The sequence below is a fragment of the Onychostruthus taczanowskii genome, unplaced genomic scaffold (assembly GCF_017590055.1).
Source record: "Onychostruthus taczanowskii isolate IOZ18803 unplaced genomic scaffold, ASM1759005v1 scaffold63, whole genome shotgun sequence".
NCBI classification, from domain to species: domain Eukaryota; kingdom Metazoa; phylum Chordata; class Aves; order Passeriformes; family Passeridae; genus Onychostruthus; species Onychostruthus taczanowskii.
In genome coordinates, this window is record NW_024504012.1 from 2,582,847 (window position 1) to 2,596,868 (window position 14,022).

At 51.4% G+C, this 14,022-nt stretch overlaps 1 protein-coding gene across 1 annotated transcript in view; it reads left to right on the plus strand.

Annotated features, from left to right (window-relative positions):
- RGSL1 (regulator of G protein signaling like 1) overlaps window positions 1-13,784 on the plus strand; it is a 19,605-nt gene extending 5,821 nt beyond the window's left edge. The window contains exons 8-18 of the mRNA XM_041419980.1: window positions 1,021-1,252; window positions 1,937-2,023; window positions 2,699-2,877; window positions 3,733-3,921; window positions 4,264-4,393; window positions 5,106-5,295; window positions 6,355-6,493; window positions 7,053-7,177; window positions 7,348-7,793; window positions 10,173-10,268; window positions 12,218-13,784. Of these exons, the coding sequence (XP_041275914.1) occupies window positions 1,021-1,252; window positions 1,937-2,023; window positions 2,699-2,877; window positions 3,733-3,921; window positions 4,264-4,393; window positions 5,106-5,295; window positions 6,355-6,493; window positions 7,053-7,177; window positions 7,348-7,793; window positions 10,173-10,268; window positions 12,218-12,882 (2,478 nt within the window). The 3' untranslated portion in view covers window positions 12,883-13,784. The remainder of the gene's footprint in view (window positions 1-1,020; window positions 1,253-1,936; window positions 2,024-2,698; window positions 2,878-3,732; window positions 3,922-4,263; window positions 4,394-5,105; window positions 5,296-6,354; window positions 6,494-7,052; window positions 7,178-7,347; window positions 7,794-10,172; window positions 10,269-12,217) is intronic.
- The last annotated feature ends 238 nt before the right edge of the window (window positions 13,785-14,022 follow it).

Below are 14,022 nucleotides of genomic sequence, written 5' to 3' on the forward strand. Positions count from 1 at the left end.
GAGCTGGTCTGGGAGTGCAATTAGCACTTCAGCAGGGTCGGGCCCTGCTCTCTGTGGGCACCATCCCCTGAGCCAAACTCCTCCCGGCGCTCCCGCTCCGGTGTCAGGGAGCTGCTGGCAGCTTAGCAGGGTTATTTTTGGTGCCTGCTCTCAGCTCCCAGCCAGAAACCAGCCACTCTACCCCTGCTGCTTGGAGAGCTGTGCAAACTGTTTGTCTTTGGGGAGAGGCAAAACCTGCAGGAAGGTTTGGGGGAATGAGGGAGGCACTCCCAGGGCACCAGCTGGAGCCGGCCCCGGTGACAACAGCCAACAAAAACAGCACACGAGGCTGCCAGGCTGCTGGGGACACCTTCAGGGTTGTTTCCAGCCCTCCTGGGGGGGTGTTGAGCCCTTCAGGAAAGCTGAAAGGCCGTGTCTGGCCTGCCTCTGGCTGCCTGTACATCCCAGGCAGCTGGAGCTGGGCTTTGTGCTCTCACAGATTCCTTCCAGACCGCTTAAAGCTCAGGCAGAGGTCTAAACCGGGCAGGTTTGTGGTCTGAGGTGCAGTAAAACACGTGGGTGATGCAGGCTGACCTAGAAGAGAGACTAGACAGAGCTAAAGAATAAAGTAGGGATTTATTAAGAGGCCTCAGTGGATCCACCTTGGGCAGCACAACCCAAAATGGTCACAAAATGGACAACTGGTCATGGGGTCCCTTACTTTTATAAGTTCTGCTCCATTTGCATATTGGAGTTAATTGTCCAATTCCAGCTTCAGCCTATCAAGTCCCATCCTTCTTGTTTTTCTCTCTTCAGCCCACGCTGTTTGTGCTCTTGGGCTGAGATTTGGATCATTTGTCCTTGGTGTCCAGCTAGAGAAGGAATTGTTTTGTCTCCCTGCTCTGTGCAGAGAGCTCACCATCCCCTAATACGAAGCCCAGACCCACACACTAAAGCAGAATAGAATCTGAACAATAAAAAGCTAAAACCTGAGGCGAGGAAGGTGCTCTGTGCCATCACCCTGCCCTGTTCTCCCCGCAGGCTCCAGGCATGGATGTCCCCATGGCTGAAGTGCCAGGCCATGCTGCTGCCAGATGGGGACATTTCCACTTGTCCCAGAGGATGAACCAGTCCCTGCAGCTGAGCCAGGCCTTGCATGGCACAAGGAGCTTGGAGGGGGTCTCCTCCAAGCACTGGCAATTGCTTGCTGCTCAGGACCTGCAGAAAGGGGGTTCCATCCAGGCAGAGATGGAGCTGCTCCTGGGCAGCGCTGGTAAGAGGGGGCTCTCCATTCCTGGTGGGGCTCACATTGGCTGAAGCCAGTAAAACATGTTTTGTGCTCTGGTGGTAGCCCTGAACAGGTGATGGACATCACGGGGTGGGTTGGTGCAGTGGGTCTGGGAGCTTTCATTTGTAATTAGAGCTTTGGCAGCCTTTTTTTTGTCTGTCAAAATCAGTCAAAACTGTCCACTGGGATTTTAGACAAGGGCCAGATTCCCTCCTGCCAGTACCAGGGGCACCAAATGCCACATCCCTGCACTGGCCTGGCTCACCAGATCAAATGAAAGCTGCAGCAAAGTGACTGAAGCCCAAAGCCAGCAGTGGCTCCTGCCACCCCAGTTCCACATTTTGGCCTTCTGAGGATTCTGGGACTGGCCATGCTGGTGCTACTGGTGTAACCCCTCAGCTTTGTTCTGTGGTGCAATCTTTTGGGAATGACACCCATTTTCTAGGCACCTGTGCTGCTCTGAGGGTGACAGCAGTCACCTGTAGCACCCCTGTAGCTTGTGGGCCCTCAGTTTTACCCAAGAAATGCAGTGTCACGGTAGATCATGGAGCAGGACACACAAGGGGACAGGGAAGGTGACAAAACCCAGCCCGCAGAGCCAGTGCTGAAGGGCTGTTGTAACCAGAGGTAATGGACATGGGCTCTGTCCCTCTCCTCTCTCTGATGCAGAATTCCAGAGGATGATAGGAGATGAGCTGGCTGTGGGCAGCCCAAGCAAGGAAGAGGAGCTTCTGCAGCTCATGAGCGCAGCACTCGGTGAGTCCAGCCAAGAGACCAGGTGGGCTCCCAGACATCCATCACCCTTGGGGAGCTTCTCCAGAAGGAAAGGCCTATCCACCCACCACAGGCTGTGCTCTGGGGCATTAACCCAGCCAGGGAGGGTGGCAGTGGGGGATTTCTCTGAAGCAGATGATGAGGAGGTCAAACCATGAGAGGTGAACCATCGGCGATGATGAGAGAGATGAGGAGAGTGTGAGGTGGTCAAAGAATCCAGTTTTATTGTGGAGTACAAATGCTTATAGACTGTTTCAGGAAGGCTAGTAATGTTTTAGGACAATGATTGGGTTAAAAATCAAAGTCTGTATAAACAAACTTACACATTTTAAACATCTCTTGCTTGCAGAAGTCTGATGTCATTTTCTTTTTCCACTAAACCTGTCTGATTGAATCTTCTTGCAATCTTGATTTAATCCTCTAAGTTCTGTTTGCTCTTGCCAAGGCATCCTGTTACCAAATCTCTTAAGCTAACCAGGTCCAAAGTCCATCGTGTGTCTTTTGTGTCCCAGTATCCCTGTAGTAAAGAGCTCCCACAGCATCTCCTGGGCCAGAGTCACCACAGAGACACCACGTGGAGGCTCCAGGGTGCAGCTGGCTGCTGTCATCTCTGGCTGTCACCTGAGGAAGAGGCCAGCCCTGTTTCTGTCCCCACAGCTGTTGCATCGGAGAGGATTGCTCGAGAGAATGCTGCTGCTGCTGCAAGGAAGAGGGCAGCTAGAAAACGCAGGTCTGGCACCTTGCAGCACACAGCTTTGCTCCTTCCAGAGCAAAGACCTTTCAGGTTCTTCCTAGTGCTCCCCTGTAGTGCCACTGCTCATTTGGCCCTCTCAGATGTAGGGTGGCCTGTGGGTCTAAACTGCAGAATTACCAGGGAGAGGAGAAAAATTAACACTCCCCACCCCCAGTTCAGATTTACTCTTAACACCTTGTACAAATCTCGTGCACTTCATCCTCAGTCAACCCCCAGAATGCCACCTGAGCAGTGCTTAGATTCCCAGAAGGATCACTTAAAATCACACTGTAGCCATACTTAAATCTCTGGACTCACATCTCACCTCCTGGGAATACTCCAGCCATGAGTCCTTGCATGGGGATATAAAGCAAATGGAAAAATGATGCTGAGCACCTGGGCTGAGCTGATCTCTTCAGCCGGTCATGCAAATGCACCCTGCCCAACATCCATCCCACCCCAAGGGGCCAGACAGCAACTGCTATAAATGCATTTTTCTATGGCCCATCAGCAGTGGTATTCCATCCAGAGCCTCACCCCAAACCTACCAAATGGCTTCTGGGTCTGCAGGCTGCTGGTCTGGAGGAGGAAACACTGCAGATAAGCAGGACAGACACTCCCAAGGCTACCACATGCAAGAAGAGAGTCCAGGGGAGGGTATCTAGTGTTCTCTGCCATTGTCCAACCTCCTCCAGGACCAGAAATCCAGTGGGACCCCAACCCTGGGGCTATCCCCTATCAGCTGCTCCCCACCTGAGCCCCCCTTCCATCAAACCAGTGCCCTCCTCATGCCTCTGATGCTCTCTCTGTTCTCCCATCTGGCAGCTTTGAGGACGAGGATGACGAGGATGATGAGGATGACGAGGATGAGGAAGAGGAGGAAGGACCCTACTATCAGAAGAAGAAGGAGAAAAAGACAGAGAAGGAGAAAAAGACAGAGAAGCAGAAAAAGACAGAGAAGAAGAAAAAGACAGAGAAGCAGAAAAATACAGAGAAGGAGAAAAAGAAAGAGAAGCAGAAAAAACAGAAGCAGAAGAGGAAGGAACAGCAGCAGGAGGAGGATTTGTTTCCCTGGAGCAAAAAGCCCAGGTCTAGGCGTCCTCGGCTTGTGAAGGAAGGGCCAGAGGACCTCAAGACACCAAGGATGGTAAGGAAGGACCCTGTGTGCTCCCAGGCTGAGGGTGTTCACCAGGCAAGGAAGAGAGGAGGTGCTGTGAGACAAAGATGCCACATAAATGGGGTGAGGGGGAGAGCTACAGAGAGGCAGCAGGGAAAGGCTCCCTCCTGCAGGCTCAGGACTGGCTGAGCAATTCACACCATCCCCTGTGGCCACCAGGGAACCTGAGAAATGCTGGAAAGCAGAGATGATGGCTGGCTCACAAATCCCACTGCCACGGCTGCTCCAGCTCGCAGTGGTGGGTGCAAAGAGGAGGGCTCAGCCCCAGTGCTGCAGTCCCTGGCTGATGCCACCTGTGCTGTGTCCCTGCAGGGATGGGCCTGGGATGCCATCCGGGAGCTTGTCAGGAGCTTCTGCAAGTTCCAGAGGGACATGAAGAATCACGCACGGCGTGCAGAATTTGAGGAGTTTCTCCGTCAGGAGCGAAGAAACAAGAGGGAAAGTATGTCCAGTGTCCTGCCACCCCTGCTCCTCCCTCCCCAGGACACCCCTGGGTTTAGATAGAGAAGAAAATGGAGAAAACCTGTTCTTTACCTCCCACCACCATGACCAGTGCCCTGTTATGCTGTTGCATTTCTCTCAAGCAATGTTGTATATGCAAGTTTGCATCCCTGCCTCAAAAAAAAACCAAACCAAAACAAAAAAAACAACGACCCAAAACAGGAAACACTAAATGGAGCTAAGGTGAGACAGGCCAGGAAAATAAACAAAAGGAAATTGTTTTCTGGGCAATAGGGAGCTGACCTGAACAGAAAGTTTATACGCAGGTTTGAGAGGAGGCAGGAAAAGCAGTTAGAAAAGTAATCTACTAAACACACAGAAACCCTATTTAGATTAAGAAAATTTTGTATATGGGGGAAACAGATTTTTTTCCCTTTCATTCTCACTGATTATCTGCTTGTGTCAGAGCCAGGGCCAACAGCTAGATAGACCAGCAGGCTTTAGCAACAGGCCATTCCCTATGGAAACAGTGGACATAAACACTCTGTGGGTACAAAGAGGAGGGAAGGAGATCACTCAGCTGGAGGGAAGGTGTAGCTCACAGAGATAGAAAGGCCCCAGCAAATTGCATGCAGCTAAGGGAAGCCCAGGTGAGGTGAAGGAACAAAGCCAGTGCTGGACAGCAGCACGCAGAACCTCTTCCCCTGCCTCAGATTTGCCTGTCAAGGAGAAGAAGAGCAAAAGTCCTGCCAAGAGCTCCCACAAGGACAAGGGCAAGGGCAAGGGCAAGGGCAAAGGGCAGGTGAAGAAGGTGACGCTGGTCAAACGCCGCATTTTGGACAAACAGCTCATCGTCGTCAGCTTCCTCGTTGACGACCTCCGCTTTTACCTGGAGATAGACAAGTAAGTTCTGCTTCCAACAGGTGCTCAGGTACCTCGTGGTACACAATCCCAGAATGGTTTGGGTTGGAAGGGACCTTAAAGGTCATCTCATTCCAGCTCCCTGCCTTGGGCAGGGATGTGTCCCTCTGGACAAGGTTGCTCAGAGCTCTCTCCAACTTGGCCTTGGCACCAGCCTGCCTTGGCTCTGGCCCAAACTCGTCTGTGATGGGGGGCTCCAAAGCTCCCATTTCAGCCTGCAGTCACGCCCTGGATCAGGGTTCCTGTTTGAAATCCTTTTGGTCCATCTGGTAGTCCCAAGCGATTCAGCATTTGGCTACACCGTTCTGGATGTCCCAGTTGTGGTGGCATTTCTCCCTTGACTCTGTCCATGTACCCAACAAACCTCTAAGACCAATCCATGGCCAGTGGGCACCAGCCCTGCAGCCAGCACCCCCACAGCAGGAAAATCCCCATCTTTCAGTTTCCCAAAAAAGGGAACATCACCTGCCCAGGGGAATTCTGTGACCACGAGGGTGGCAGAAGAGGGAGGTGGCTTTTCATACCTCTTGTGTCACTGGTCCAAGGGATTGCTTTGAGAATTGACGATTGAGGGTTGAGGATTGCTTTTCCTGGCCAAGCAAATACCAAATTGTCAGATTGAGCCCTTTTCTGACCCAGAGATGGGGCAACTGAGAGGTGTTTTAAAAACTTTTATTCCTTTTTCAGTCTCATGAGAAGGATGAGACAATACAGATGTTATAATTCGCTCCACCATAATCAGAAGCCAATTATTTCCTAATTACAATACATTATAAGTGTTTTTTGGCCTATCAGCTTTAGCCACACCATGCTGTAAATGCCTTAAAGCCAATCATCTAAAATAACTCCTTGTGGGTCCCACTACAATGCATCTTTCACAGTTCTATTTCTCCAAAGTACTTGGTCTTTCTTGCAAGGCCAAAGGAATTTAAGAATTTTCTACAAATCCATTTCCCACACCAAATTAAGCAAGAACAGGACTGTCTAGCCTAGCAGTTAAGGAGCACTTGTCTCAGAGCAAGACCCCACATGCCTTTGCAGGTTTTCCAGGCTGGCTGACTGCATGGAAGCTGCAACACCCTGCAATATGCAGTCAGAAAAGCATAGTTCCTTTCTCAAAAAGAAACTTGAGGTCATCAGCCAAGTTTTCCTGAACTCTGACGTCCCCCCCAAGCTGCGGGTGAGACCCCAGGACCTGCCCAGGAAGGGTGGAGCTGCTCATTGCTCGAGGCCATGGCGGCACAGCTGGGAACAGTGGTGGGGAAAGGGAACAGGCAGGGGTCTGGATCTACTGGGGGGGCTTTTGGGCTTCCATATGGGCTGGGAGGGGTGGGAAGCAAATCCCCCAGCAGGCCCTGATAAATTGAGAATAAGCATGTGGATAAGGATGGGAGAGATGGGGATGATTCTCCAACATTACCTGGTGGGGCAATGCCAGGCCTGGAGTGCCAGGATGGTGCTGCACACCACCAATCCAGTCCTTTCACTCCTCAGAGGCCGTGTCACCATCATCCCCTTCCACTGCACCCACCCATCTCCTCCCAGTAGCTCTGCCATTTCCCCTTTGGAGGGCACAATGCTTTCCCCAGAAATCCAGGTGGGATCCTGCCCTTGTGGCTGGGGCAAGCAGCCAGGATGAAATTTGGGTCTTTGCTTAGAGACTGCTGAGTTGGGGTCAGGGAGAGAAACCTGGCCCCATCAGGAGTGCTGCAAAGTGCTTTGGTCTCCTCTGTGCCCAGGTCAACATCTCTGAGAAAGAGAGGGATTTAATCTGGCGTTCATCTGCCAAGGGGCCGCTGACCCGGGCCATCTACCACAACGCCAAGGTCGCTCTCTTCCCCATCCTGATGTACTTCTGGAGAAGGTAGCCATCCATCCCCTCCCTGCCAAGGTGGAGGAGGCCCTGGGGATGCCACCCTTTATCTCCAGCCACTTGTTCCTCTGCCATGCTGAAAATGCAGACGAGACGTTCCCCAGGAGCTCAGCTGGAATTGTCTCCTTAGAGCTCCACTGTCCCCGGTGTTTCTCATGCAGGTTCTGCACCTGGAAGGTGATGAGGAGCTTTCGGGCCTACCAGGAGGTCATGAGCTCTAGCACCCATCAGGAGGAGGAGAGCTTTCAGCTCACCAAGGAGGACGGGAGCTCCCAGGTCCAGCAGGAGAGGAGCTCTCAGGAGCCCAAGGGAGGCAGGAGATCCCAGTTCAAACAGCAGGAGAGGAGTTCTCAGGAGCCCAAGGGGAGCAGGAGATCCCAGGTCCAACAGGAGAGGAGCTCTCAGGAGCCCAAGGGAGGCAGGAGATCCCAGTTCAAACAGCAGGAGAGGAGTTCTCAGGAGCCCAAGGGGAGCAGGAGCTCCCGGGGCCGCAAGGAGGGCAGGGTTCCGGCCTCTTCACCTCCTGGAAAAAGCTCCTCCAAAGCACCCAAGACACCCGGGCCCACGAAGATGGTGGCCATTCCCTCTACTACACATTATAGTCCAGGTTTGTTCTTCCAGTGCAGGAACACCCAGACCTGACATCTTTTAGATTGCCCTGGAAAGACCCCCTCCTTCACACAGCCTTGAGGGTGCATGTGGTGCAGGCCTGCTGGGAAAACGGAATGGAATTTTTTTTTTCTGTCAAAATCAGTCAAAACTGTCCAGCAGGATTCTAGAAATTTTCTTTGGTGAATAGGGAAGTGAGCACAGAGACCTCCCATGCAAAGAGCTGTTGCATAATTCCTATTTATTTCAATAGCCAAGTTAAAAATAGTCAGGCACACCCCCTGAAACAGAAATAAAAACCCATAATCTTTTGGGCTGCAAGTCAAATGGGAGCAGGAAAAGGAGAACAACTGTGCAGCCAAACACCAGGCATTCCATGGAGGGTGCTTTGAATATCTGGAATGGAGAATAAGCTCCATCAGGGTTTGAGGTGACATCTCCAGGGAAAGAGATGTTTTTTCTTCCTCGTCCCCTTGTTTAGTTTTGATACACTGAATGACTCTAAACTGGAAAACACAAAGTGATGCTGAGCGCTGTCAGTCTGCCTGACAGCCCGCTCCTTGGCTTGAATATTCATTTGGAAATTGTCTAATTGATTTTTGATTAAAGGGGAAACCAAAATAGGCACATACTAATCTTGCTTTGACGGATGAGTGGGTGTCAGCAAGCTGCTGTTCTGCTCCCTGTCATTTATCACTGTCAAGCTCTGGCTAAAAAGCAGCAGAGTTCGAGGATTTGGATGCCTCCAGGCAGGTGCTTGAGCTCCTGCTGCACAGCAGGGCTGAGGAGACAGAGCCCTGTGCCCCAGGAATGCCAAGCCATGTCCTTAGCTCCAACCACCTCACCCCTTGGCTATTCCCATGGACAACATCCAGTCTCCAGCTTGGGTCTCTCCCTTGTTACAGAGGTCTTCCAGGACCTTCTCAAACGTAGTCGTTTTAATGCAAAAGTCACCAAAAAACCCCCAGAAAAACCTCATCTATCACACATGTGTTCCAAGCTGGTGATAAGCCAGAAACCTTGTGTTACAGTGCCTGGACAAGGACAGTGTTTGCCAGGGTCTTCAGGGAGCAGAGAGAGTGACATTCAAACCGATTCAGATCAGAGATAGGAAGTCGTGTTTTACACTAGAGGGTGATAAAACACCAGTATAGGTTGTCCAGAGAAGCTGTGGCAGCCCCATCCCTGGGAATATTCAGGATCAGGTTGGATGGGGCTCTGAACAACCTGGTCTAGTGGAAGGTGTTGGGGCTGCACTAGGTGGCCCTGAAAGGTCCCTTCCAACACAAATTATTCTGTGTTTAAATCAGTGCAAACTCTGCAAGGCTTGGGGCAGTCCCAAGCAGCACAGCCCGTGTTTAACTGCAGCCACAGAGAGTTACTGCGCTGGGAGCTGCTCTGGACACCTGGAAAAGACTCTGATCTCTCCAGAAGGGACATTTTTCCCACAGGGACTGTCCCTGGGACAACACTCCCGAAGCCACCTCTCCTTGCTGCATCTCACAGGGAAGAGTGAGACATGGGGTCAGAAAAAACAGGAACATTTTAAACAGGAGCCAGGCAGGAAAAAATCCCTCAGCTTGCCTGGCATGTGGGGGACAAGATGTGTGACCCAAAATAGCTGCTGTTCCTGACTGTGCTGATGTCCATTCCAGCTCCCAAGACACTTTTCTGCACTTTATGCTTCCACCAATGACCTTTCCCTAAGGGTCTTGCTTTTCTAACCTTTAAGGTAAAAACTTGCTTTTGAGCTGTCAGAAAAAAAAAAAAAAGTTTTGTTGCCTTTTAAAAAGCCCCAAAATTGCTGAGGAAAATGCCTGTAAATGCAGAAAAAAAACTCATCTCCTTCTCTTTTATTGTGAGGGATGTGCAGACGTGGTTTGAGCAGGGCTGGGTGGTGGCAGGCAGGGACCCATCTGCCATCACCAGGCATCACTGTGGCACTGTCCACAGGGCACAAGCTGCCCAGGCAGGCACAAAGCCTGGCACACCTTTCTTTTTCTAGAAAAAAAAAAAATCCAGTTTATTTTCTCAATCATCCATTAATGTGGTTCAGAATGCTTCAGCTTGGCAGGTGAGAAAAGCATAAGCTGAATTAGTAAAGAGTATCCAAAGAAATTTGAGGACAAAGCTCCTAATGAGCCTGTATTTAAAAATAAATAAATAAATAAATAAAATCTCCCATTTCTGCCACCCAGCCTTGCCACAGAGCCAGGGTGGGACATGTCACCCCCAAACTGTTTTGCCATCAAGATCTCAAGTCCTTGCTCAGCCACCCTTCCTTATGCTCTGGGTGACCTCAAATGATTGGAGGGGGACACCAGTGCTGTCCCCCCTGTTTTGCCATCAGAGCACTCCATGTCTCTTCCCTCACCAGGTAAAAAGGCTGTCCTCACCTACACAATGTCAGAAGGCCTCGAGTTCCTGCTGCCACGGCCCCCAAAGAAAACGGAGCCTCCAGAGGAGAAAAAAGGTGAGGAAGCACTGCATGGAGCACTGCATGGAGCCCTCCTGCTCCTGAGGGATGTGGGCACGGGAGCTGGGCTGGAGGGCTCCCTGCAGCAGCCCTGGTGAGAACTTTGTGCTGTTGTTCCCCTCAGCTGCAGATCCCGGTGGGGAGAAGAGGCCCTCGCTCAGGGAGCCCGCCCCACAGGCTGGGTAGGTGGTCCCAGGGGTGCTCGCCTCCTCCAGACCCCACCAGCACAGCCTGTGGCTCCCCTACATCACAGGGGTGGGTGCAGGATGCTGGGCAGCCCCAATCTCCAGTGACAGTCACAGAAACTCCCAGCTGCTGCACGTCTCCGTGCCCAGAACTCCTCCCTGGGAGCATCCCTGATCCCTCTCCATACCCAAAACTCCTCCCTGGGAGCATCCCTGATCCATCTCCTTGCCCAGAACTCCTTCCTGGGAACACCCCTGATCCCTCTCCATGCCCAAAACTCCTCCCTGAGAGCATCCCTGATCCCTCTCTATGCCCAGAACTCCTCCCTGGGAACATCCCTGATCCCTCTCCATGGCCAAATTCCTCCCTGGGAGCATCCCTGCTCCTTCCCCATGCCCAGAACTCCTCCTTGGGAGCATCCCTAATTCCTTTCCATGTCCAAAACTCCTCCTTAGGAGCACACAGCCATGTGCTCACCCCTGCTCACCCTTTCCATGCCTAGAATTCATCCCTGGGAGCCTCCCTGATCCCTCTCCATGCCCAAAACTCCTCCTTGTGAGCACCCCTGATCCTTCCTCATGCCCAGAACTCCTCCCTGGGCACACACAGCCCTGTGCTGGTCCCTGATCACCCTCACCTGCCTCTAGCCACTGATGCAGCACCTCTCCCTTCCCTGCAGGACCTAAGGGAATCTCAGCCCTCCCAAAACAACACCCACACAGGTGTGATCCAAGGAAGCTGAGCAGCCTGGACACAGGGAATTGTGTGCACTCAGCAATAAGAAACTAAAAATAAAGCAACTCACAGCATTCTCCAGCTTACCTGGAGCAGCACAGCAGCTCACAGCTCACAGCCATGGCAGGGACGTGCTGTGACATGTTTCCAGCTGAAACACCACACAAATCTCCTTCCTCACGTGCATCTGTAAGATGCAGCTCCTCACCTTCCCACACAAATGAAATACTTCCTGTGAGAGCCCATTTGGTTCACTTACTCAGCTGGCTGCTGAGATGGGGCCTTTTTTTGCCAAAGCCTTTCTGATCTTCCAGCAAAAATCTGCTCATGCCTGACTGGGGCTTCAGCATGCTTTTTTGGTGAGGTTTTGGTTTTTTGTTGGTTGTTTTTAAGCCAGTGTGTGTTTACAAAGCACTAACCAAATCATAGCAAGACCCTTCATTTTCCCCAGGTGAAACTGAGTCAAAGTGACTTTGCCAAGTCACCAGGAAGCTGCAGAAACCACAAATATTCTTTGGACCTTGTGAAGAAAAGACCTTTATCAGTTTGTCAGAGGCAAGCTCTCAGCTTTGTCATTTTGAGCTATTTTTATCCACTTTTTAATCCCAGATCCTAGAAGAATGCATCCTGGGAATAACACCAGGTACATTTTAAGGCAGAGGACAACATGTTTCATATTTATCAGTTCTGATTATCAACACTTTGCCTCTGGAGGATGAAAAATACCCAAACCCAAGAACATTTATTGAACTGAAGGGCCTGGGAAGCCGATACCATTCCTACAACACAAAATGTGACCAACTCTCAGAACTGCTGTTCTGGAAGTTGATTTTGCCCCGAAAGCTTTCAGGCTCAAAACGTTGCTGTGTTTTTGTGTGCTTTTCACCAACACTCCCGAGCCCAGCTGAGCCCAGGCTCTCTAAAGCCTCACAGATGTGCCTGAAGCTCAGCACAGCAAAACCAAAGCCTCAGAACAGCCTTCACTCCACTGCTTCTGTGGGTTGCTTTGTGGGTTTGTTTTTCAGAGCAGCAGATGAGCCACGGGGAGCTGGGAGCATCCCTGTGCACACAAGCATGTACACCCTCAGCATGCAGGAGCCAGGACAGGGAGCACCTGATCCCATCACTGGGCTCAGCCAGCTGTCCTGGGGAGCCCCAGCAGAGGAAAAAGGCAGAGACACAGCAAATGCAGGCAGGACAGCATTTGACAATGAAGCATTTGGCAATGAAGCGTGTGGGGTCAAATCACACTCCTGGGCACCCTTCGTGGGCTGCAAACCTGCCTGAGGAAAAGGCAGCACCTCCCAGGTGGGCACTGCTGCTGGGACATGCCACAGCACTAATTTTGGCAGCCGGTTCTGCCCCCAGCTCCCCAGGACAGCTCCATCTTCGGGCTGTGCCCCAGACACTGCCACACCACCAGCTGCAGCGCTGCCCGGCAGTTTTCCGTCCTGCCTGGTGTCTCACTGGCCCGTCCTCCTGGGAGAGGCAGCCTGGTGTTTTTCACAGAATTCACAGAATGAGCAGCTTGGAAGAGACCTGCAAGATCATCGAGACCAACCCAGCCCCAGCACCTCAACTGAATCTTGGCACCCAGTGCCACATCCAGGCTTTGTTAAACACACCCAGGGATGGTGACTGCACCACCTCCCCGGGCAGCCATTCCAGAGCTTTATCACTCTTTATGTGAAAAACTTTTTCCTGATATCCAACCTGTATTTCCTTGGTGCAGCTTGAGGCTGTGTGCTCTGGTTGTGTCAGTGCTGCCTGGAACAAGAGACCAACAGCCTGCTCCCAGTCCTGCATTCCTTCCTCCCATGGGCCGTGTGTGAAGAAAATCCATAACCCTGCCCTGGAGAGAAAAACCCCTCAAGCCATAACCACCTTGTTAGGGTGAGGAAAAATACTTCTCCCAGCATGTCTTGCTGTGACATGCAGATTAAGTGTATCCCATTGGCCCTTCCATCCCTATGCCCTCATCCCATTGGCCCTGCTGTTCTGCCCCGCCCCTCAAAATCCATATATAAACCTCTGCTTTTCCTCTTGGAGTGGCTCTTCAGTCCTGGACACTTTTGATGAAGAAGCTTAGTAAAGCTCTCATTGGAGCCCCACACAAAGAGCTGAAGTGACCCAGCGTGAGCACAGATGTGTCTGTGCCCCCGAGGTGTATTTTTCAAGATGCTTTTTTGGGGAAGGCCGTGGCACCGATGCTCCAGGAGCAGCCTGCTGTGCTGATGCTGTGCATGGATCAGGTTTCTTCTCTGACACCAGGACAGAGCACAGGAGCCAGCCAGAGAGATAAGTCACAGCCTGGCTGGGTTTAATCACTGCTCTGTTTTGAGGCTGCCTGTTGTGGAACAGCAGGAACAGCAAAAACTTGTGCCAACTCTTAGTGCCTCCCCAGCCAGGGTGCCCTTTTGCTGCCACAGCAGGATTCTCCCCACAATGACATGGGGACAGGAACGGAATCACCAAATCCCTTTAAAGATAGCTCAGGTGCTGTTCTTGAAGGGTTTTAGTTGGGGATGGATTCTACGTCGGACCAAAATAAAGATGTCCCACAAGGGAAAATTCTGATTAAAAAAAAATAAAATTCTGAGAGCCCTGACATTATTTCTTCATACTGGGACAATATGCAGTGATGTTTAAAGCATGTTAATGAAATATTTGCATGGATCTCTTTTAAACACAGCGTATTTTGTAGATGACAGTGACAAAAAGAAATAATAAAAAATAATAGAAAACTCACTCATTTCTCACCATTAAGGAAAGTGCCTCAGCCACAGTGCAGGCTCATATGCCTATCCTGACCCAGCCCTTCAGTGGATTA